The 25,653-nt window shown below is 50.2% G+C and overlaps 1 protein-coding gene across 8 annotated transcripts in view; it reads right to left on the bottom strand.

Annotated features, from left to right (window-relative positions):
- Nucleotides 1–227: 227 nt before the first annotated feature.
- RBPMS (RNA binding protein, mRNA processing factor) overlaps nt 228–25,653 on the bottom strand; it is a 143,089-nt gene continuing 117,663 nt past the window's right edge. For 5 of the 8 annotated variants that reach the window (XM_021008234.2, XM_078148599.1, XM_021008233.2 and 2 more), the window contains 3 exons: nt 17,496–17,632; nt 15,322–15,391; nt 8,633–8,733 (listed from right to left, as the gene is read on the bottom strand). In XM_021008234.2, the coding sequence (XP_020863893.1) occupies nt 8,719–8,733; nt 15,322–15,391; nt 17,496–17,632 (222 nt within the window). In that variant the 3' untranslated portion in view covers nt 8,633–8,718. Of the gene's footprint in view, nt 1,232–8,627; nt 8,734–15,321; nt 15,392–17,495; nt 17,633–25,653 lie in introns of those variants that run through there. The other 3 variants (XR_002328534.2, XR_002328535.2, XM_021008235.2) reach the window with 2 other exon arrangements.

Genomic DNA, 25,653 nt, shown 5'->3' with positions numbered 1-25,653 from the left:
AAGTCTCTTCTGAGCAGTAGGACACTTGAGGTGTCCTTGGTTTGAGTTTTTTCCTTTCACAATAGGAAGGCTGCCTTCCGCCTCATTGCCCTTTTTGTGACTTTAGAAACCTCAGGTTTCTTGACTTTATTCTTATAATTCCCCACCCTTCCTTCCAGAACTCTGTGCTAGGAGGAAAAAAACCCAGAAAACAACCCAACGACAAACAAGTGTGAACACAGCTGTGATAAAATGGTGACCATGTTTATTAGCCTCTCAGGTATCAGACAAGCTGCTCAGACAAACTCAGGACCAAAAGGAGAGTCATGACTAGTTCTGAGGAGGTCCCTCTTGAGACATGGTGCTGCACAGGGTTCGCACCAGCTCCTTCTGGGCTGGGCGGACATTTTCTCATGAACAGAAAACAGGGTTATGTTTGGCTAGGCTGCCGAAGATCCAGAGACCTAGCCTAATGTTGGCAGAACCCGGTGAGAGGCCTGCCTACAAGGGGACCAAGGGCTCCTCCCTTCCCCTAGGTGCTCCTCCATAAGGGGGAGGATAACAAGCAGAAGAGCAAGGCACTCTCTCCCACCCAGTCTGGAACGACCCTGTGGCTTGGTCCTGGCACAACTCCCTGGCTATGGGGCCGAGACCCAGAAACGTCGGCTCATCTGGCTGTGAACATACCAAGAAAAGAAGCTTCCCTGGCCAGTGATCCACACTGTCTGGCCTAAATAAGCTAGTGGAATTGGGAGCTGAAAGCTAACTCCACAACTGCGGACAACTTTGTGTCTGACACGCACACCACGTGGGACCTTCCCCAAGACTCAAACCAGAACGACAAAAATACATAAACTCACGATACAAAAGAGCTGATCGGATTTTTGAAAATTCCCCAAACATGCGGCTTAAGAGCGGAACAAGCAGAAACTGATTCTAAGCATTCAAAAGTCAAACACAAAACTGTGATCCAACCCAGCGTGTGCTCGCTCATCCAGGCAGCCTTATGACGTTCAGCATAAAAGACACTCTCTTGCTGCGTGCTTACGTGAGGTTTAACACTTCATTCAAACTCCAGCAATGGAGGGCAGACCACGCGTTCGCAGAAACACTATTTCTTATGTTATACAGTGTAAAAGAGAAAAAACATTTTTTATTCATTATTATACTTTTTCTTCGACAAGTACAGATGTGTGATAGAGGCTGTGGCAACGTCTTGGAGGAATTAAACCAGGTGATGCTTCATTCAAGCCTGAAACAGAAAAGGAAGAACTGGGTTAGGAGGGGGCCACGGATCCCCGCAAGAGTCACCTGCCTGTCCCCAACCCCTTCCTTCTGCCACGTGCGTGGCCTGTCTCGTGGCAAAGGCAGACAGTATTATCATTCCCACTGGACAGTTTGTCCCAACCTAGATTCAAACCTAGTTGGGAAGAAAACAAGATCGGAATAATTGAGTCCAAAACAGTCCAATGTGGAATTCTGCAAAATATTCACATCCGTGGATCTGGAGATCCCATTCCATATACCCTGGGATAGTCTAAATCAAGCACTGATTAGGGGCCTCCTGTGTGTCTGGCATAAGTGCTGGGGAAACAAAGAAAGTAAAAAACATGGGCCTTGTCCTCAAGAAGCTTCCGTTCCGATCGGGGAGACGAGCAATTATCTGTGTACAGACAAGGTATACACAAGACAGAAACTTCTACTCTGCTTGCCTCCTGGTTGAGGATGTTGCAGTGGGGCTTTTTGGGCGACTGGGCTGGTCGCTGAGGTCCCCTCCAACTCTCAAATTCTGCGATCCTTCAACTGTGAAGGATTCGGATGAGCCATGAAGGGAGCAGGGCAGCAAGTGAAATACTGTATGCAGCAACTACAGCAAAGTAATGGAAAGACTGAAACAGCAGGACCTTGTCTTCTGATGGCCCACCAGATAGCGGAACACCCACCCCCCTCTTCTGTTCTTGAAGCAGAGGAAGTCGGGGGTGGGGCACAGGGCATGCCGCATTTAGAGGTACAATGTGTTGGTTGTTTTTTGTTGAAAAATCCTTGTTCTAAGGCATGGCTCAGTAGAGGGGAATATGATGGAAAAAAATCAAAGACTTCAAAATTTAAAGATGCACAGCAAGCAGTCTCCTCCCGCAGAGATGGAGGCCCGCGTCCAGGTGGGTGTGGGTGAGCCTGGCTGCCGGAGGCTGGGAAGCAGAGGGTAAGAAGCCTCGGCCTCAGTGCTCGGCTGCCCCAAGCCCCTAGAGATGACCCGCCTGCTCCATCTTTCCTTCCTGGTGGCATGTGATCAGGAGACAAGGTCAAGGGACCACGTGAGAAACAGGCTAGAACGCCGGGCAAGGCAGGAGTCAGGAAGACCTGAATCCACATCCTCCATCAGACATTGCATGACACCGGGCAAGTTGCTCAGATCAGCCTCAGCATCCTCATCCATAAAACGGGGATGAGAACAGCACCGACGTCCAGGGTGACGGTGAGGACCCAACGAAATAATACTTACGAAGCTCTCTGCAAACCTTAAAACGCTGACTGTGAGAGCATTAGCTCTTAAATGACAGGAACAATAACAGAGCTGACAACGTAAATATGAGACATCAAATCATACGGTGCGCGGCCAAGATGGTAATTAGAGGCAAATTCACATCGAAGGACGCTATGATGAGGGACAAAATCTGAAGTTTCACTTACAGTTTAAGGAGTCAGGAGATGAACGCATTAATACATCAAAACAAATCATCGGAATAAAGGAAAACAAAATTGAACATCACAGGGCCACCCAAGTGTCTGAAACGGGATCTGAACGGAGATCTTCCTGCCTTCCAGTCCAGCGGGCTATCCACTGGGACACTCAGCTGCCTGTAAAGAATCAGGAAAAGAGTACGTATGCCAGGACTGCAAGCGTGTCAGTCAGTCAATGTGCATCAATTAAGCGCCTACTATTTGCCAGGCGCTATGCAAAACACGGGATACGAAGGCAAGAGTCCCTTCTCTCCAAAAGCAAGAAAGATGCACGGTTGTGGCAGTGGTTGTCTGTCCTTCTCAGAGGACCAAAAGGACATCCAGGTACAAAGTCTGTGTCTGACTGGCTGATCAGACCAGGAGGAGCTCGAAGCCTCTGACACGGGGCGGGTACTGGTCTGTACGACCATTTGCAGTAGAGGTGTCTCTAGGTCTGTGCATCTCACTTCTCTTTTGGGCCACTGCAATTCTGTTTCCCTTGGAGAGCACGGCGCCTTCTCTGACGCAGGCATGCCAGGCAGGGCAGTCCTGGGCCACTGTCTCCTGTGTCTCCCAATCGATTCCAGAGTTCTTCAGAGACCTCAGGAGCTCCTCGAACCGCTTCTTCTGACCTCCATGTGAGCGCCTGCCTTGTGTGAGTTCTCTGTAAAGTAGTCTTTTAGGCAAGCGCACGCTTAGCATTCAGACGACGCGGCCAGCTCATGAGAGCCCTGCTCTCTACAGCAGAACTCGAACTCTTGGCAGTTTAGGTCAAGAAGGACCTCAATGTCTGGTTCCTTATCTGGCCAGGTGATCTTCAGAATCTTCCTAAGACAAATGGAATTAATTCCATTTCCTGGCATGGCGCTGGTACACTATCCAGGTTTCATAGGTATACAACAACGAGGTCAGCACAACAGCGCTGTAGACCTTCAGTCTGGGAGGCAGTCTGATACCTCTTCTCTCCTACAGTTTCCCTTGGAGCCTCCCAAACACCGGAGCTAGCTCTGGCAGTGTGTGAATCAATCTCATCATATGTGGGTATATCCCTGGAAAGTACACTACCCAAGGTAAGTGAACTTACTACCCATAGCATTCAAAATTTCTCCATTTGCTGTAACCAGTGATTTCACGTATGGATGGTATCGTGCTGGCTAGTGGAGAACCTGTATTTTCTTGGTGTTAATTGTTAGGCCAAAATTAGCACAAGCTACAGAGAACAGATCCATAATTTGTTGCAACTCAGCTTCAGAGGCTGCATCGAGCGCACGATCATCTGCAAACAGAAAAGCATGCACCAACTCTCCCTCCACTTTGGTCTTGGCTTGTAGCCTTTTCAAGTTCAATAATTTACAGTCAGTGCAGTGACTGACCTAGACGCTGTTTTCATCCTTGTTGAAGGTGTCTGACAACACTACCGAAAACAACATGTTAAAAAGCATGGGAGGGGCAGCTAGGTGGCACAGTGGATTCAGGAGGACCCGAGTTCAAATCCGACCTCAGACACATAACACTTACTAGCTGTGTGACCCTGGGCAAGTCACTTAACCCCACTGCCTAGCCAAAAATAAATAAATAAATGAAAAACCATGAGGGGAAAGAAAAAACCAAAACCAAAAACAACAACAACAACAAAGCATGGCAGCAAGCACACAGTCCTGCTTCTCTCCACTGGTGACTGAGAAAGCGTGAGGGCACCGTCCATTGTCCAGAACCCCGTCAAGCATGCTGTCATAACACTGACGTACGATACTGATGAACTTCTCCAGGCAGCCACGTTTCACCACAGTTTTCCATAAGCCCTCACAACTGCCAGTATCAGAAGCCATGGTCAGATCAAGGAATGTTGTGTGCAGACCTCTGTTCTGCTCCTGGCATTTCTCCTGGATTGTCGGGCAGCCAAGGCCGTGTGGACCATTCCCCAGCCCCTTCTGAAGCCACCCTGGCTCTCAGGTAGATGACCATCTTCCAGGCGAAGAACAGCCTGTTAAGGAGGACTGTAGCAAGAATCTTGCCAGCAGTGACCAAGAGAGAGGCCACCCCCTTCCGACTGTCCCAAGACAATCTATTTCCTTTACCTTTACAGAGATGGACAATGGAGGCATCCTTGAACTCCTGGGGGGGTATAGCCCACAAGGGGGTCACAGTGGACCCTCTGCCTTGTGACTCTCTGCTGGAATAGAATCAGCACCAGGTGCTTTGCCACACAAGAGGAGCCTAGTGGCACTCAAAGCCTCTTCTTCAGCTGGAACTTCGGCGAGGGAGGGACTGACTTCAACCTGAGGTAAACGGTCAATGGCTTTAGCACTGACTGAGGATGTTCCGATGAGAACACCATGGAAGTGTTCAGTCCATCTCTCCGAGATCATGCCCTTATCCCTAATCAATGTGGCTCCGTGAGCACTGAGCAGTGGAGATGCACCATAGGTCTGTGGTCCATAAATAGCCTTCGGGGCATCACAAAAGCACTTTGCATTGTCGCCATCAGCATAAAACTGAATCTCATCTGCCCTCTTACTGAGCCAAGAGTCCTTGCACCTCTCTAAGCCTGGCTTGTACTTTACTTCTGATGCAGTTAGATGCAGCCTTCTTAAGATGGATGAACTACCCTCCTGGTAAACTTTGTGGAGTTCTCATTTTTCATTTAGCAGGTTCTGAATTTCCCCATCATTTTCATCAGACCAGTCTCAATGTTTGCGAGTGTTCTGACCCAGATGAGCAAAGGCAGTGCTGTATACCCCATCTCTGAAAGCTGCCCACTCCTTTTCTGCTCCCCCATCCCTCCGAGTGAGCCAGGAACTGTTCCCACTGGGAGAAGTGCTCTAATCTGCTGACATTAAATCTGCTGGCAGTCATTTTGCCTTGAGGCCGCTGCTTTTGCTGAATGTGAATATTTAGCTTTGAAAGAATGTCCATCATCAGTCCAGCACTCTGCACTACACATCGCCTTCATCGCTCTCACATCCTGTCTGTCTCTTCTCACAGTAACAGTCTATTAAATGCAGATGTTTGCAGCAAGGGTGCACCCATGAAGTTTTACTGCATTTAGGTAAACAGAAGACAGTGTTGGGGATGCACAGGTCTTCTAAAGTGACCATTGCTGTTTCCAACTCCATTCCTCCCAAGGACTCCCTGCCACGTCTGGTGGTCTGAGCCTACTCTAGCATTGAAGTCACCCAGAATTATAAGCTTGTCCTCTTTCAGCACGCTGATAATAAGGATCTCCAGGTCTCATGTAACTTCTCTTTGACACCAGGGTTTGTCACGGAGGGAGTATAGCCACTCATGATGGTGGCATGTTGCTTTCCTGCAAGTAGCAATTGTATTGTCACGAGCCCCAGGCATTCACTCCTTTCAAGAGGCATACAAGCTTGAAGATTAGAATAGTGTTGATTGCAAAATCCACCCCATCTTCATGGGTGCTCCCCGTCACTCCAGAGGACCACTCCAGAACATGTCCATCAGCTCTGACTTCAGCATGCTGGCCTTCATTTGCTGGCCTGCTTTCACTCGGGGCTACTATACCTGGATGTAATACCTGCTGAGTTCTCTAGCAACAAGAGCTATTCATTCTTCAGTTCTGCTGGATTTCATATTGTCCATAAAAGCGTACACATCCCACGTACTGACGATGAGTGGAATCATCTTTGCAAAGGTTTTTGTACATTTTATTTCAACTGCAGGGTGGGATCCCCACCTGCCACAGTAAACAGGTCAGGGTTGGGTGAAGGAGACAGTTTTTAGGGAACCTTTTCTAGCCCCTTCCTCATGCCAGGAGGTGAGCAGTGAAGTCCTTCAAAAAGGCTGCTCAGACACCCAGATGACCCTATGGCCTGGGCCGCCTGTGTGCAGGATTGTGACCACAGCTCCCAGTGTATCTGCACCTGCCATTTCATCACTTGCCTGTTGCAAGGGACTTTGAGGTAGATAAAAATGGCAACATGGTATGGATGAGGTCTTTTTGATTTGTGCACAAGTAGAGGGTTCCTCTGCTGCACGTCTGAGGGCTCTCATGGCAAGCACCTGATAACTTGGGACATTTCTTCTTCACTCAGGTCAATACTGCTAACCCCCTTCCACATCACAGAATGTTTAAATATGTGAAGACACTCTTCTCTAGGACAAAGAGGTTTCGTTTCTTCATCTAGTGTTCTGAAAGCCATGGCTTCCCAGGGGTTTGGGGGGCCTTTTCTCTTGAAAGCAAGAAAGAGAGGCAGCTAGGTGGCACAGTGGATGGAGCATCAGCCCTGGAGTCAGGAGGATATGAGTTCAAATCCAGTCTCAGACACTTGACACTTACTAGCTGTGTGACCCTGGGCAAGTCACTTAAACCCTGTCTGCCTCACAAAAACAAATTAAGAAAGAGAGAAAGAAAAGATTCACAGGGGACCTCAGCAGCCATCTGGTCCAGCACTCACTTCAGCAGACCCTTTTGTTTTACAGAAGAGGAAACTGAGGCCTGAGGCACTGCAGCAGCATGCTGTCCCTGTCTTCTCCACCAATGCGTTTTGGAATTCATTCCCTTCGGCAAAGAGTGAACAGGGAATCTTCTCCCCTCCGTGCCTGCTCCCTGAACACCCAGCCCACAGGTGGGAATGTGGAGTACTGAAAGAGGACACAATCAGCCACATGCTATCCATGATCTGACCCTATAGGCGGCAGGCGATAGGCCCACGGGGTGACTTTGGAGGGCAGTGGGAAGGCTTACCCCGTCTCTCAATGGGAAGCCGTGGCTCCCAAGAACCAGCATGGTGGCCACACCCAGGCAAGACAGGCCAGCCTCCCTTTCATCACAAATTAGCAAGGTGCTGGAGAAAATGATCTAATTAGAACTGTAGTAAAGAGTATAACAAAGCCTGAGAAGGATGAGGCCTGAACAACGTGCGGTCGGCTGGGTGGACTTGGAACCGACTGAATGTCTGGACCCAAAGGGTTGCTGGCGATGGCTCTATGACATAGCTGCTTGGAGGGAGGTCTCCAGTGGAGTGCCTCAGGGATCGGTGCCTGGCCCCGGCTGCTCCACACGGTCGTCGATGACTTGGAAGAAGGCACCGGGGGAATGCTTATCAAATCAGCAGAGTTGTGGGATGCCGGGAGGGAGAGCTTACACCGGATGGCACAGTCACGATCCAAAAAGATGGTGACAGGGAGAAGAAAAACTACTAGGTTGTACGGCCCTGAGCAAATCACTTCAGGTTTTGTGGCCTGTGAAAACAGGGATGATAACCAGAGTCCCAACCACCCAGGTGGGTGTGAAGATCAAATAAGAGACTGTATTGGCTTCTTTGTGGACCTTAAAGCACACGACCCAAGAAGCCATGGCTACCAGGAGCCCCTAGCCGGGGAGAGCATGAGGTGGCTGCCCTTGTAATGGGAAAAGCCCAGGATGCTCACCACAGTGGGCTGGCTGGGGACCTGCCCTCTATCTGGTACAGTTAGGGACAAGGCCTGATCGCCAATCTGCCAGACTGAGAAAACAAGTGTAACATAGAAACCACACAACATCCCTGGGATGGGAGGGCTGATAGGAATCCTGAGCTTCACTGGAGGAGGAGGAAATAGACCGAGAGGAGACAAATGACTCGCCCTGGGTCACACAGCTAGTAAGCGTCTGAGGTGGGATTCAATTGGAATCTTAATAATAGTAAAGCATTTATATATTACTTTTAAGGTTGCCAAAGAACTTTACAAATATCATCTCAGTTTAGCCTTACAACAATCCTATGAGGGTGGGGCTGTTATTATCCCCATGTTATAGATGAGAACACTGAGGCTAACAGCTGTTAAATGGCCTGCTAGGAAGCATTTGAGGCAGGATTTATATCCTTTTCACCAAGTGCAGTGCTGTGTGAAGGGAGTCGGTCCTTATTACCTAACGGTCTCTCATCACCTTTGGAATGGTGGGGCTGGTCACTCCACATACTCACCAGTAAGCTGCAGTCTTGCGAAACAGCTCACGAAGCCAGCAGCCACTGCCGAAGATCGTATCAATACCCGCAAGACAAAGTGTAGCCGCCATCACACACCTGGTACCTGGGAGGGAGGAAGAGATGCACCTGTGAACAGGGGCCCCCCAAGGGCCCTGGCCTTGGACCAGGGATGGCTGGATTTGGAAGGGTCTGGAAACACGCCTGTGGCTCTGGGAAAGCGCTCTGCGTCTGATGTCAGGACCAGAGTCTGACTCCCAGCGTGGCCGCTGGGTGCCTGGGTGCCGTCGGCCAGGTGCTTTCTCTTCTCTAGGCTTCAGTCTGCTCCTGTGTGAAGCGAGGAGGCTGGGCCACAGGATTACAGGTCACAGACTTCAGAGGTGGCCCAGCCCAGTCTCCCTGCTTGCCAGAGGAGTACACATACTATTCAGGCTCTGTGTCTCCGAGCTGGCAACTGGATCCCAGTCCTCTGGCTCCAAATCTAGCAGCCTTTCCACTTCACCACGTCACAATTCAATTTAAAAAAACCATTATTAAGCCCCTGCTGTATGCCACATGCTGTGCTAGGCCCTGGGAAAGCGAGGACAAAAATGAAACATCCCTGCCTTCAAGGACTTTTCATTCCACTGTGGGGAGACATCAAGGACACAAAGAAGTCAACACAAAATATGTGCAAGATAAATACAAGGAAATCTGCACTAAAGTATCTCTGATTCCTAAATCAACCAATACATTATTAATTACCTACTATGGATCAAATATGATGCCAGGCATTAGGGAAAACCAAGTGGGGGGGCCAGTTCTAGGCAATCCAATTCCTCCCTTCCTGGTTTCACTTGGAAATAACAATGAAAAAGCCCCATATGTTTATAACCAAGTGTGATGAGAGATAGTACAAAAGAGCCCCTGCCCTCAAAGAGATATACTCTAACAGAGAAAGCACAACTCAAGGTGGAATTTGAGAAATACGAGAAACCTGAACCACAGCTAAGGTTAAGGTGAAGAGGAAAGAGGGAAATGTTCATCTCAGAAAAGGCGACTGTAGAAGAAAACCGTAACAGTTGGGGGTCTCAACAATTGTATCCCTCTTAGACCTAGACAAATCTAACCAAAAGACAACTAAGAAAGAAGTTAAGGAACTGAACAGAGTTCTCCAAGTTCACTATGACACATCTGTGGTGATGACTGAATGGGAATAGAAAGGAATATACATTTTTCAGATGTACATGGCACCTTAACAAAAATTGACCATATAGTGGGCATAAAAATCTTGCAAGAAAAGCAGCAATATCTAGCAACATCCCTAACTGACCACGATGCAATAATGTTAAATGGGATGTTCTACCCCGAGAGTCTCCCACCTCGGTAAAGGAGGAAGAGAAGTATACGAGTCTCCTTTGGGACTAAGCTTGGCTATTATAATAATATGGTAGGGGGTAGCTAGGTGGCGCAGTAGATAGAGCACTGGCCCTGAAGTCAGGAGGACCTGATTTCAAATCTGGCCTCAGACCAAACACTTAACACTTACTAGCTGTGTGACCTTGGGCAAGTCACTTAACCCCAATTGCCTATAATAATAATAATAATAATAATAATAATAATAATAATAATAATAATAATAATACAGCACTCAGTTCTCTGCTGTTGTCGATCTTTGTAGTTACACTGTTGGTGTCACTGTATATATTGTCTTCTTTATCTCACTTCCTTTGCTTTGCATCAATTCATATCCGTCTTCCTTGCTTCTCTGAATAATCCATATTCATTATTTCTTATGGCACAATAATATTCCACTAGGGTGCTTTGTCACTTTTGAGGGGCTTATTCTTTGATTTTTTTAAATTAAAAAAATTCATTTTCATTTCATAGTCTCTCTCCCCCCCCCCACCTCGTGAGAAGGAAAGAAATACAATAGCCATTATACACAGGAAATTGTGCAAAAAATATTTCCACGCCGGCTATTTTGCATTAAAAAAGCAAAGAAAGTAAAGTGAAAAAAATATGCTTCCATCTTCACTCAGCATCCACTCAGATTGGTTGTGGTAAACTAAATAAATTTTGAAAAAACACTAGTGCTTAGATTTTAATAGAAAAATTTAGATTTGGTCTGACCGAGGAAAAGGGTGGTAGAGGCAACCATTTCTCTTAATCTGGACAGCAGGCCTCTTGTAACACAACTTTAAAGCACATCAGGGGCAGCTAGGTGGTGCAGCGGATAGAGCTCTGGCCTTGGAGTCAGGAGGACCTGAGTTCAAATCCATCCTTAGACACTTGACACTTAACTAGCTGTGCCTACCCAAAAAAAAAAAAGTGAAAAACTGTTTGCAGTCATCTAAGACCCCCAGATGAACAATTCATAGTAATAATTCATGTGAATCAAATGAAATATGACAATTCAGCTATCTGACCACACCTTTCCCAACCTATATATTACTGGGTGCCTTAAGGCTCAGGAAAATCAGAAAATTACTGGACTAAATGTGCTCTCTGAATCATTTAGTGAACCGGCCTTTCTCCAGGTATGTTTTTCATTCCTCCAATTTTTGATTTCTTGGGAAACGGCTACCCCACAGACTGATGTGTCAGTCGCGCTGCATCTGTCCCCTCCACTCACACAATCACCACCCTGTTCAGGAACTACGCACTGGTTAATGAAGTACAAGGGCCTTCTTCCTGACTGGATTTCCTGCCTCCAATCTCTCTCCTCCCCAACCGACCCTTCACTCAGCCGAAGCACAGTCTGACCGCAGCACTTCCCAACTCAATAAACACTAGAGGTTCCCCACAGCTCTAGGATCAAACATAAACTCCTCTCCGAGGCATTTAATGGCCTTCCCAACCCAGCTCCAGCCCTCTTCTGTCTCCTCGGGTACACAAGGTACTCGGAAACTCTTCCATTTGGCCAAAATGGTCTACCTGCTGTTCCCGTCTCAGTTCCGTTGCGACGGCTGACCAGCAAGCCTAGAACCACCACCATGCCTCCTTGCATCGGGTTTCCTTCAAAGCTCGGCTCGAATGCCGCCTCCTACATGAAGCCCCCCAGGCTCAGGAAAGGACAAGGATGGAGGAAGCGGGCCTCCTGAAGGTCTTCTTGACTATCCCAGGGCTCCACCACTGGGACTTAAGTCTTAGATACCGGCCAATGACTGAGGCTGCTTTAATAACACTACCCTCAGGCAGGAAGCCTTCTGGAGGCATTGTCCACAAGCTTTAAATCAATTCAAGTCATTGCTGGTGTAGACAGTTTACAGGGAGTCTACACAGGCTAACCGGCTATAATTCATCAAAAAAGGGGAAACACTGAAGAGATCAGACCTTGCCCTTGAAGATCCTGAAGCAGAAGGAAACCCACGCCTACACAGCCTGGGTATTCTAGAGAATGTCCACAAAAGATTAGTTTTCTCCTCTACAGAGCTGGTCATGTCTCCATTATCAGGAGGACGGTTTTTGAAATTATCACAAAGAAGGGGCAGGGCACATACACCATATAAAGGGATGTTCATGGCAAGGAACCTAAGAGGCCCCAGTTAGTTTCGTCCTTTCCCAATGGTCCAACTTTTTGCTGCTCTCAATTGAGCAGCCATCAAGGTATTTGCACAGGTGGGCCCTTCCTTCCTGCCAGTGAACTCCCTGGGCCATAAACCCATTAGTGGGATCACGAGGTCAAAGGGGAGGATGCAATTTGGTAACTTTCCTCGAATAATTCTACACTGCTTTTCAAAACAGTTGGACGGAGGGACCTATTCACAGCCGTGATTTAGCATGCCTGTCTTCCCACAGCCCCACCAGAATATTTATGTTTCAGCTGCAGTTACTAAATTAGATGTGCGAAAGAGAAACTCTATCCCCCATGGGAAAGGAGCTTGGATTGGGATGCAGCCAAATTGAAAAACCTGCTATCATCTTCTTCCTCACTAAGACATCTCCAAATGTCAGGATGCCACAGTCCTCCCCATCCTACAGGTCCACAACCTCCACTGTAACTCATTCTTCACACCCTTTCCCCCACATCCAATCAGGTACCGAGTCTTGCTGCGTGCCTTGCGGCCAACCTTCTCTCCCCACTCACACAGCTGCCAGCCAGGTTTTTGCCCTTATCACCTCTCTCCTAGAGTAGGGGAATAGCTTCTTTAAAAATATATTGTTATCTTTTGTTTTACATCACCTAGATTACTCCCCCTATCTCCTCCTCCCCACTCTCAGAGGCATCCCCTATAACAAAGACTTTTTTTCCTAAGGAAAAAAAAAGGAACAGGAAGAGAAAAAAAAAATCTGCAAAGCTGATAAATACATAGAAAAGAAATCTGAAGATCCATGCAAAGCCCATAGCCATGGACCTCTCACCTCTGCAAAGGAAGTGGCCTTGATGGCACCCTGACTCCAATTTCTCCCTTCTCTCATCTTACCTGTGTAAGCTGTTGAAATTCCCTGTACAAACATCTTCAGTTGCACCCTAGCACAAAATACAAACTCCCCAGCCCTGTGATGAAAGTCCTTCCCAACCTGTCTCACCCCCTCCTTTACCTTTCCAAACTGACTTCATTCTATTCCCCTTCATGAAGCAGCACCAGCCAAACTGGACCACTTGCTTCCAGAATCTAGCCACCATTTCCTGTCTTGGTGCCCACGCATAGGCCGGGCCCCATGCTTATGTGTTATGTGCCCTCTTCTGCCTCTGTGCTCACTCTTTAAATCCCAATTGAAATGAAATGTGATCCTCAGATGTGATGACTCATCTCTAACTTGGGTTGAGAACCTGCAAATGCACATTTCTCTCAGACAAGACACATTCAGTATACAACAGTCTCCTAGTCTCAAAACAGTTCTTTGATTCAGTGTTTCTCAACAAAAAATTTCCAAGGGCTAAAAACATTCACAGATAAATGAGCTGCTGGGAAATGCTGCCCCTGCTGCCATCCTTCCTGTCAGGAGTGAGTCCTCCCGAGTCTCCCTGGGGCACACTGAGTGAAAACTCTGGTCCTCCCAGAACCTTTGCTCTTCCTTCTCAAGCTGCTATTCTCTGTGCTTCACACAAATGTGCTTTTCCTGCCCCTTTTAGTAAATAAAAAGCCCACATAAGAACGTGGCTCTACTGCACGCTAGCTCCCTCTTCCCAGGAACATTTTCAGTCCCTGCAAGTGTATGAAAGGGCGGACAAACAGCCTATTGCAAGTAACTTGGCATTTTGCACTAGCCCAATTCAAAATGAAATCTCATTCACTACAGCCACATAGAACTTTCTCTGCTTGTATTTCCTCACCTCCTACTTGCTCCTCAATCGCTTATGGTCCGACTCCAGATTCTGCCACTGAGCTGACACTGACTCCATGGTTATCAAGGATCTCTTCACTGACATCTGATGTCTCCTTTTCTCATCCTCCTGGCCCCCTCTGGGGCTTCAGAAGCGTCAAGTACGCCAACCCTGCTGAGCTGAGCACTGCCTTCTCTCGCTTTCTCCTGGGATTCCCAGAGCCTCGCACACAATTGGCACTTATTAAATCCTTCCTACATTGGACTGGTTCTCCTGCTACCTCCCTGACTGCCCCTCCTTTGTCTCCTTGGCTAGGTCACCATCCATCTCCCACCCCAAAGCTCTGTCTTCCCTTCCTCCTGTACTGTTCATCTTGGTCAGCTCCTTGGCATCAACGGATTCGATTATTCTCTATTCCGATGTTTCACACATCTCTCCACCTTGCCCTAACCCCTTTCCTAAGCTCTGCGGCCGTGCCTCTTTCTGTGAATCTCACCAGTGCCTCAAGCACAAAAACACACCCAAAATTGAATTCGCTCCCTTCTTTTCTAACCCCACCCAGCCTCTTTTGTTTCTGTCAGGGACGCCAACCTCTGTCTAGTCACCCAGAGGCTGATGACCCAGCACAGCCTCCCTCACTTAAACCCAGTTCCCTCCCGTGTCACGGCACCACCTCGCTGATGTCACAGTCCAAAGACAAACAACAACAGTGACCTCCAAATCATTGCGGACTCTTCTCTCTTAGCTGTCCTCACCTTTGCAGGTCTTGCTGCCCGGGCTTCCACAGCCTCATTTGCCGGTGCAGAGGAGGGCTATGGGGAAGGGACCCAAGCGATCTCTTTGGGATGATGGCTAATACTTTAAAGCCACAGACACAGTTAACACAGCCCAGGTGACAGGACCAGCTGATTCCATCTATTTCCTAGAAGAGGGACACACCCAGACCCAATCACACCCACGGAGCAGGACGTCAGCTCGCAGGACATCCAGCCAGAACTAGACCTGAACAGAAATGGAAAGTAAGGCCTATACCAGAGCCCTGTAGAAAGGGGGATTCTTGAAGGGAGGGTCAGCTTCACTGTGGCTTTCCACCCCCAGGGCCTTACACAGAAGGCTCTTAATGTTGGCCAAATTAAATGGAATGGACAAGCCATTTGGAACGTCTTCAAGGTCACTGTTGCTTTTTGGGGACCCCTGGGATGCCTAGGCCTTCTCTCTTTGCTGAGGATGCAGGACACCTGTGGGAAATGTGCTTCTCACTATAGATAACCTGAAGCCTGTCCCCTGGCCTACAGAACCTAGCTAGACAGGGCTGCTTGCATCCCCCAGGCAGTACCCACATTCTTAAAGGAGAAGCATCAGGCTTCCCTCTCCCCAGGCTTCTCTGCTTCAAGAAAAGGGACAAGGCAGGGGGCTGCCCCAGAAGGTGAGGGCGCTACTTACACAGTATTCAGCAGAACTGACGGGACTTCCAGCCCTGAGAAGTAGCCTCGGAGGGAGGGAGCCAGCGCATCTAAAAGGGCAGAGGGAGAGAGCAAAGTGTGAGCCAGGCCGAGCTGCCCCAGCTGAGTCCGGGCATGACGGCTGGGCTGCACCCCACCCCCCCAAATCCTAGCTCCAGCTTGTGCTTCACAAGCCCTCCCCAGCACCTTCCTCGTGGCACACAGGCAGGAGAAGCATTTTTACACCCTTACTGAAGACAGAAAAGGGCCCAGAGAAATGACATGATACTCATGGCCACATGTAGCTACTAAGTCAGAGGAAGGATGGGACCCTGGGCCCTTGACCGCCATCCCAGGGCTCTTTCCACTAAGCCCAGGGGCCCCTTGGAGTCCCTCAAATTCCAGGATGGCTTTTGTAGGCAAACTGAGAGCAACGTGAGAGGGGTCTTTGGCAGCCCTCACCACTGCCCCTTTCCAAACTGATGGGCCTGACACATTCTCCAGAGACAAAAGCAGGTCCCAGAAGTGTGGTAAAGCGTCTGTCAGACACACCTCAGAAAGTTATCTGTACCCCTGCACTGTCCTGCAAAAGCGGGGATGGTGACTGAGCTCCTTGCTCCCAAAAAGAAGGGGAGTCATCCGATTCCTGAGTCACCGGGTCTGAGGAGCAGAAAGGCTAAGAATTAGCCCATGTAAAACCATTTTCCCAGAACGATGTAGGAATGAAAGACCTTGGCAAGGAACCAGGGGGCTGCCTGTTTGGGGGAGGAGAGAGGGGGATTTCTGTAAGCAGGATGTTGCTTTATCACAGAAAAATGCATCCACTTTGATAAGTCAGGGCTTCCTGGCAGGGACCCAAGTGAGTAACCGGGAAAGGCAGCCCGTCCCCGGACAGCCAGCAGTGGGGCGGAGCCAGAGGTCCTCCTGGAGGTCTGCTCCTGTCTTGAGAGTTGTGTCAGCCTTTCTCCCTGACCCCAGCCCCCAACTCCCCGGGCCATTTGTTCCCTGAAAAGGAAGCAGTTACTGCCTTTGGCAGGGAGGCCATCCCATCTACTGATGGCAGCAGCATCCCATCCCACCGGGTTTGAGAGGAACACGATCTCAAAGATGGGCGGCAGACAGCTAGCTTTGGGGCCAGAAAACCACAGCAAGCCTGCTTCAGCCTTCCCGGCTCTGTAGCACCAAGGGCGGTCAGGGGAGGCCCACCGACTTCCTGGACTGGGACAGCACTCCCGGAGTGGGGCTTGCCCTCTCTGGCTCTGTGGGAGGGGTCCCACGTCAGCAGGTTTGGGGGAAGGGGTCCTTGCCCTAATTGCCCCATTAAGTGTGTGAGCCATGGGACAGGAGCTGGAGGGAAACTGGAGGGAGACTCCTTCATCCATTTGCTCTTGGAGGAAAGGAGGCCCCCTTCTCACTGCTCAGCCAGAGCCTTCTGAAAGAAAGAGCTGGTGGGGCCAGAGGAAAGACAACAGGAAGTGCTCTGGGAGGGGTGGGATGGACCGACTGCCTGATGCCCATCTTTGGAAGGCAGTTAGAGAAGAAAAGGGAGAGAAAAAGCTGGGAGGAAAGGGAGGCCGACAGGTTCTGGAGCCCGTGTCCAACTTGGACGTTCTGATACGGAGTGGTCAGTGGGGAGGGAGAACCCTCTATTTAGGGGAGGCCAGAAGGAAAACAACTGCTCCCTCATGGTCACTGACCCAAATGGCTGGAGCTATCTTTCCAAGAGAGTGACCTTAGACTCAGAATTACAGAAATGTCAGAGCTGGGAGGGACCTTAGATCACAGAATATCATGGATGGAAATGGGCCTTTTAGAACAGGGAATATATGAGTTGGGAGGGCCCTTAGATTCAGCCCCAAGCTAAGCCACATCATCTCCTGAAGGAAGAATGGAGGCATCTTCTCCTCTGCGGCACAGATGAGCCTCCAGGCTCTTGCTGTCCCCTTGGGGGCTCAACACCCCAGTGAAACCTTAACAGGGCCACAGAGGACAGCAGGGTACTGGCCCAGGAAGAGGTCCACAGCCAGCCTTTCTCCACCTTGGGCTCTCACCTGGAGATGCCTACGCCCATTTAACACCGTCACGGCCATGTTATAAACATGTCTGAGGAGTGCACCCCACAGGAATCAGAGTCTGAGCTTCCCAAACAAAGAAAGAAAGAAACCAAGTACCTACCCATGGTTCACCGCTTTGTGCATCTGAATCCACTTGCTCATTAAGCAAAGAGCAGAGCTGCAGTGGCCTTCCTGAGGCAGGTGGTGAAGGAAGGGGAGAGGGGACAGAATCCCTGACAGAGGCTGGGGCCAGGGGACCTAGAGGTGACACACAGGAGAATGGGGGCAGGGTTCTTGTGCATCGGAGGTCAGGATTGGTGCAAGGCGGGTGAGAACTGGTGCCTCCCTGGCACTGACGGAGGTGCTGGGCACCTGATGTGATCGAGGCATCAGAGAGAGAAAGGAGGGCTGATGGGGGGAGGGAGGAAGGAGGAAAGGGAGAAGATGGTCTGATTCCCGTGTAAGGGAAGCCTGCCTTCCATCTAGCACTGTGGCCTGACTGTGACCTCCCTGGCCCCCACAGACACCACTCCCAGTCATGATGCCCACACACACGCCCTTGGGGTGTTCTCTGCCTCCCTGTTACAGGCCTCAGGAATGTCAGAGACCCTGTATCCAATGGCTCTCACAAGCCTGGTCTAGGCCACACCCCATCTGGTCTAGTTAGAATGGAAGCGCCTGGAGAACAGAGACTAGCTCTCCTTCTTATCAATGCCCCTCCAGTGACTAGCACAGTGCGGGGCATACAGTAGGTGATCCAGAAATGCTCGCTGGACTGGACTGCATTAACAAGGATCCACAGTAGGATGGCTGACAAGCAGCCCTCAAACAGCAAAGGCCATGACTCCAGAGGGTTCAGAAGTGGTTAGCTGGGAATGGAAGCCACAGCCCTCTGGGGCTTGGCCAGCAAGTCCCTGCCCAGAAGCTTTGGGGCTTACATGGGCTTCTGACAGCTTGCTGGGGGGGGGGTCACCAATGCAGCAGAGAGAGAGGCCAACGAGAGACGGGCCATCTTGAACGCAATACAGTGGGACTGCGTGGTATCTCTCAGCTGCCCTGTGTGGGGGGTGAGGAGATACCTGCAAGAGGCACGTGGTGCTGTGGACTCTGGGCATGCCCCCCCCAGCCTCAGTTTCCTCCTCTGTAAGACTAGAGGTTGAGAACAGATGGTCTCTAAGGCAGCTCTGAGCTGGGCCCTCATGAGGGGCCTGTTTCCCCTCCTAAGACAAATGGACACAGTAGACGGTCTCCAAGGTTCCGTCCAGCTCTGAATCATAAAACACCTAGGAGCAGTAGGTGGGATTTATGGGTGTAGATTCCAGCACCAAGTGCCCAACATTTAGCAGCTGCTGCCTGTCCCTGAGTACAACGGGCTTTCTTGGGGAAGCGAGCTCCCGGCCTGGAGTTCTCCAGGCACCATGTGGTGGAACGGCTATGGGGAAGGCTGAGGAGGAAATGCCACCGAGGTGGGGGCTGCCAGATGGAGGCACCAGAGGATCAGAGAGGACCTTGGAAGCCATCAGCAAGAAGGAAGGCACTTCGCACAGGGTACCCAGGACGCGGTGCACCTTGCTCTGGGGGCACATTTCTCAGAACTCCCCTCGACGTGAAGAGACCACATGACTCTGGGACAACGGACTTCATCCATCACCAGCCTCCCCCTCCCAAGGGGAAATCATGGCGCTGGACTCGACTTTGTCCTGGAGGGACTCTGCCGATAGGAAAGGAAGCACTTCTCAGGAGCCCCCCGGCCTCCACCTCTTCTTTCTCCTGTGGCCCCAAGCAGGCTCTGATTCACACACTGACGATCGGCAGAGGTCCAGCCTGTGTCGCATCTGTAATGGAGGAGCGTGGAGGTGCAGCCCTGAGCGACCCGCCTACCCCGTCCTCTCCGGCCCGCTTCTGAGGGATGTCTGTATCAAATACGGGGAATGGGGAAACGTGGAGCACCTTCCTCTTCTGCATCAGAAAGAAAGGTCCTTCAGAGCGAGTGTGGCTGCAGCTGTGGGTGCCAGCCGCCAATCCCTCTGTGCCATTCTGGGCTGGAAGAGTCTGGAGGGCGGGTCACAATACAAGGGTGGACTTGTGATGTCATCAGTGAGAAGGCGGACATCTTCTCTGCTCCCACTGAGAGGTCAGTGCCCGGGGTCACTCAGCCAGGTCACAAGCCGAGGTGAGACGTGAATCCAGGTCCTTCTGATCCGAGCCGCTCCCTGTTCTGCACTATGCTGCTTCTCAAAAGCAAAGTCACTGAGGGAGACAGCAGACTGCTCCAAGCATACCTACTTTACAGACCGATCAATGATCAATCCAGCCCAGACTCAGGAATGGTCTCGGGAATCAGGGACACTGTACAAGGACGCCCACCCCGCCCACTTTCCTAAGGGGGTCCTCACCGTAGTGTGGGAAAGAAGGAAACGAGCATGTATTAAGTGCCCACTGCATTCAGGCACTGTATTAAGAGCTTTATAATTATTATCTCATCACAGCAGCCCTGACACGGAGGTGCTGTGATGATCCCGTTGTACAGTTAAAGAAACTGAGGCAGACAAAAGGTAAGTGACCTGCCCACGAACCCATAGCTACAAAATGTCTGAGGCTGAATTTGAATTCAGGTCTTCCCGATCCCAGGCCTGGCGCTCTACCGGCTCCCCCAGAGGCATCCAGGCAGCTCTGTCTTTACAACCGGCCAGATCTAAGGGAAGGAAGCTACCAGCCTGGGTTCTTTGACCATAATTCTGCAAGGAAGCCTGCTGGTAAGAGTTGACAGCCATTATTATTAACAACATGGCGGTCCTCTGTCTAAGGGATCCGTATGAAATGGGCACTGTCTCCTGCTGTTTCTCCTGTCTCCATGCCTCTGCTCATGCCGTCCCCTAGCCTTCGACCAGACGCTCCCTTCCCATCTGCAGACATCTTTCACTAAAGGCCCCACTGGGTGCCTCCTCCTTGAAGCCTTCCCTGGTTCCCCTAGCAGCAAGGGCTTGCCTGTTCTCTCACCCCTGCCCAGATATCTCAGGCTGGTCTTCCACTGCAGTTTACCTTAACTCTACTCATTCTGTTCTTACACAGCAAGCTTCCCTAGTACGCAGGCCATGAAAAAAAAGCAAGGGGCATGTACCTTTCATGGCCAGTTAAGAGACTATTTGGAAAGCGCTTTACAAACCTTCAAGTGTCGTGTCAACGCCAGCCATTATCATTACTGTTGCTGTAATAAGAAATGGTAAAACATAACAGAGGCGCAACACAGTGCAGGAGTGAGGGAATGATGTGGATCAGAAGACCCAGGTTCAAATCCTGGCTGTGTGACCTTGGGCAAATTGGTGAAGCCCTGAACTGACTGGGCCCTCCCCACTCTAAGTCTGCTCTCAAAGCGGTGTCAGATGGCAGCTCCCTCCCCCAGCTGCCCCATGGCCTATATAAGCTGATGCTATGCACTGAGCGAGCCCTCGACAAATGCCTTGTTGGATTTACTGGACAGGACTGGGCCAGGCTCCAGCTTTGAACATCTAGTGCTAAGTGCAAGGCTAGGAACACAGAAGGCGCTTAATAAATGCTTGCTGGATTCAACTAAATCTCTTCTGCTCCTCTGGAGCCATCACACCATTTTCAAGGCCCAGACTTCATTCGCTGCCCTGTCCCCAACTCCAGAAATGAGGCCATGAGGAAAGGTCTTGAAGATTCCTCTTCTCCATGATTTCCCCATCCCTGATGGCGGATCCCTGGCTCCAAACAGGTCTGGGGGCCTATGTCCAAGGAAGCAGTGTGGCAGAGTGGTGAGGGCACTGGCCGTGGAGTCTGAGGCTTTGGACTGGACTCATTCCCGCCACCCACTGTCACCTTCATTGAGCCCCTTCACCCCAGTTTGGGCCCCTGAGGGCCTGGGCCAGGTGATCCACCCAGTTCTGAGGGCCTGCTCTCCAACAGGGCCAGATGAAGCTAGCAGAAGCAGAGGCCCTTCCCCTCATGGCCCATCCTAGCTGCACAGGCTGACCCGGCAGCAGCAGGGACCCCGAGTGCAGCTTGCACAGAAGCGGATAAAATACATGAGGACGTGACAGAGACCCAGTAACGAGGCATGCCGGGTGAGAGCGCCCAAGCGTGTAAGTCCTTGTGGCACACGGAGGCCTCGCTCACTGCTGGTTATCCATATTTAATATTTTCCTTGGTTAATTTTTAACTATGTTTGCTGTCGAGGGCCATTAGTAGGGCCAGGGAGCCGGGCTCAGTGAGCAGGAAAGAAGCGCCTGGTAGCAGGAAGCCCCAGCAGCCACCGCGGCCCTGCACTTTGGAGGCCTGCCGCTCGGCTCTTTGGGCTGGTGCGGACGGCTGGATGGCATCGTGGAGCTTGAATAAAACATGATTCCGTCGGGAGGGACTCGGTCTTTTCCACCCTGTCATCATCATTCTTCTTCAAACGCAGGTTCACAGACTCCTTTCATTTCCCTCAAGCCCCAATTTCCAAAAGTAGCAAAAAGACTTCAGGGACTTCTGATGACTTGTGTGCCCGTGGATAGAGACCAACAGCACTTGGATGCCAGAAAAACAACGTGGTGCAATGGGGAGCTGAGGCTGGGCTAAGTGACCATCTTATAGCACTGTGGTCAAAATGCAAGAGTGGCAGTGTGGCGTGGGGCAGAAAGCACAGGATTTGGGAGGCAGGCAGGCAGTCTAAATCTGGACTCCGAACTTACTAGCTGTGTGACACCAGGCAAGTCACCTCATTCTCTGGGCCTATTTCTTCATCAAATGAGGGTACGGAACATCATGGCCTCTCAGGTACTTCAAGCTCTGAATCTATGATCCTATTACCATTTATTGAAGCTGGTAGGAGATGAGTGGGCACCAGTCAGCCCCTTCCCACCTGCCTAGGCTTTTTCCATCATTGTGCCAAAGTTCTGGAGGATGCTGAAATTCCATTCCATAGCAGTAGCACAAATCTCACCTTGGGGCTTTAACTCAGTTCATGTTAACACGCAGTTATTAAGCACCTACTACATTCAAGATTCTAAGCTAGGTGCCAGAAATGGAATGAAAAAAGCAACACAGCTCTGCACATAAGGCCATTACATTCTCCTTGGGAAAAGAAAAGCAACTAAGTCAGTGCAAGGCAGTTAGGGGAAAGGTGGGGAAGAGGAAGAGGGAAGAAGGAAGAGAGAAGGGAGGGAGGAAGAGAGCAGAAAGGAGAGAAGGTAAGGGAGAAAGGAGAGAGGGAAAGGAGAAAAAAAGAAGGGAAGAGGGAGAAGGAGAAGGAGAAAGGAAAAAGAAAGAGAAGAGAAGGAAGAAGGAGAGGGGGAGAGAGAAAGTGAGAGCACGGACAACTAGGGGGAAAGCAGAGATTGGGAAAGGCTTCACAGAGAATCTGGTGCCTGCGCTGAGCTTTGAAGGAAAATTCAGAGAGACGGACAGGAGGAAGGAGTGCAGTTCAGACACCGAGGATGGTCTGGGTAAATACACAGAGGTCAAAGATGGCAGTCAGATTTGGAAAAGAGCAAGTAAACCTGTCTGGCCAGAAGGAAGAGGGGCATTGTGAAATACGGCTAGAAAAATAGTCTAAAGGCAGACTGTAGAGGACCTCGAATGCCTGGCAAAATAGTTTATATTTGATCCTGGGGGCACTAGGGAAGTTACTGTGTAGGCAAGTGACATAGTCCAACGTGTGCCTTAGAAGCATTACTCTGGCATCTGTGTGTACAGGATGGATTTGATGAGGGGAGAGCAGAGCCAAGGAGACCATTTAGAAAGCTACTGTAATTGTCCAGACCAGTGGTTCCCCACTTTTTCATTCTGTGAAACTCAACAAAAATGACGGAATGTGTTGTGAGTGCAAGAGGGGCAGCGTGGTGTGGGGCAGAAAGCACAGGAATTGGGAGTCAGGAAGATGCAGTCTAAATCCGGGCTTTGACCTTCCTAGCTGTGTGACACTGGGCAAGTCACCCCAGGGTAATATAACATACTAATATAATATTACCATCATTTCCTAACAAAGGCACTATTAAAGATTTGTTACCATCAATCCTTTAGACCATAAATGGGAACCACGGATCTAGACAAGAGGTAAGAAAGGCTTACACTTGGCTGGGTGAAGAGTTGGTGCAGAGGGAGAATTAAAAAAACTTGGAGAAAGGCAGAAGGCAGAATCAGCAGTCCCCCCAAGCACATGAACTTGGGTGACTGAGAGGACAATGGTACATTTATAGATAGCAACAGGGGAGTTTGGAACAGGGCAGGCTGGATTCACTGGGAAAGATGAGTAGTTTTTATGAGGTGACTCAGAATGCCTGTGGGACAGCCAGGTGGAGTTCATTCAGTGCCTGGGGCTACTAGATCTACGTGTCTAGGAGTCATCCACGTGGGGAGGGGACCCATGGGAGTCATCCACGTGGGGAGGGGACCCATGGGAGCTCTGGAGGCGGAGTGTGCTCTCTGGGCAAAGTTCTCCCTCCTCCCTCTTTATCCCTAGGCTGACAAGCCTACTGTCTCTGAAAATCTATGATCTTTGGTGAATTGAGGGGATGGTGAATGCTATGGGAGTAGATGAGATTGCCCAGGGAGATCATATAAAGAGAAGAAAAGCAAAGTGAGGACAGTACCTTGAGCACAAGGGTAGGAAGAGCTAGAGAAACAGCAGAAGGAACATTCAGAAAGCCAAGAGGAGAGTCGGGGGATGCAGTGTCCCAGAGGTCAAGGGAGGGGCGAGCCAACAGTGTGAGGGTGCCAGGGAGGCCAAGGAGGTGAAGGTCAGAAGAAAGGCCACTGGTAACCTTGGAGGAAGCAGCTCTGGCAGACTGTGAGACATAAAGGTATGGTAGGGAAGTCGAGGCAGTGAAGGTCAAAGTACCATCACTTCTATAGTTCTTCAAGGTGGGCAAATATCTGATGCACAATTTGTCACGTATGCCTCATAATAATCCAAAAGAAGGGAGAGGCGAGAGGAATTATTACCCTCTCCCATTTTACAGAGGAGGAAACTGAGGCTGAGAGAGCTTGGGTCACTCACAGAGCTCAGAAGCCCTGGAAGCTCAGGCCACCTTTTATGAATATAGAGATACACGGCTTAAGAGAATGTATTTTTATGTGATGGCGTACTCTGTGCTGCAATAAATGTATTAAGAGATGACCTCGAAGGGCCAAGGATGAAATGCGCCACCTTCCTACAACAGACGGGTGACGGCCGTGGGGAGCGGAATGCCCGCGTGCCCAGGGGATCTGGGTGGACAGGCTGCCTGGGCTTGGTGGTTAAACAAGGAATTCGGTTTTCTTCTCTTTTTTCAAATGAGGCGGGGGTAGGACGGGAGGGAAAATAAATAGATTTCTGCCAATGAAAGAAAACATTTACAGAAAAGAAAGTCGGCAGGGTGGGACAGATGCTGCCTGCACTTTCAGATGAGGGCACCCTATTATTAGCTTTTGCCTAAGTGTTTCACTCTGTCACAAGAGAGCTCTCAGGGAACGTGGGTAATCTGGAAATGTTTGTAATGTAAAAACAGAACACAGACAACATGGAAAATTTTTTCAAAATAAAGAGGACAGACAGTTCTTTTGAGGAGTTTGGCAGCAGACGAGAGGAGGAAGACCATTAGCTGGCCAGATTCAAGCAGCATGAGGAAAGGGGGATGATGGATGGAGCACTGTGATGGCGAAGGAGAGGGAGATCAGCTCTCTCCTGACCCCAGGGAAAGGGAAGAGGATGGAGGAGAAGGCTGGGAAAGGAAGGGAAGGGAGGAGAGGGCAGGCCTGGGGCTTGCATTGATCCAAGCAGAAAAGGTGCTCCGAGGATGCTAGTAACTTAGGGCTCTCAGGAGAAGCTTCCAGTCCAGAGCCAGGATCCGAGTCAGTACTCAACACCATCATCTATCTACCCATAGACGGAAAATCTGGAGCCCAGAGAGATGCCAGGTTTGGCCTGGTTTGGGCATGGACTGCATCACCCAGTATCTCCAGCCAGACAAGGAGGGGCCTCCTGGCTTCTCCTCTCCTCTCTGTTCTAGGGCGTCTCTCCTGGGCTTGGTGGGAAGGTCACCAGTGTGCAGCTTTGTTGAGGGGCTATGCGGAAAGTCTCCGGCTGGCTTGGGGGAGCCAGTCCATCCCCTGACTCACCGGACAGGCCCTTTCCTGGTGACACAAAGCATCTCCACTTGGAGAACACAAGCACGCTGGGCCCAGGACAGCCCTGGAAGCTGCTGTCACGGTGGCTGTGTGTGTTTCCAGTCCAAATTAGGATTTTTCATTCAAAGCCCTCCCACAGTCCCTGGAGACAGACAAGCCACAGTTCTGAG

This window comes from Phascolarctos cinereus, unplaced genomic scaffold (genome assembly GCF_003287225.1).
Source record: "Phascolarctos cinereus isolate Bilbo 61053 unplaced genomic scaffold, phaCin_HiC Scaffold_9;HRSCAF=440, whole genome shotgun sequence".
Taxonomy (NCBI): domain Eukaryota; kingdom Metazoa; phylum Chordata; class Mammalia; order Diprotodontia; family Phascolarctidae; genus Phascolarctos; species Phascolarctos cinereus.
Note: the sequence above shows the minus strand (reverse complement) of the source record. Positions and strands in the feature narration are given on the sequence as shown.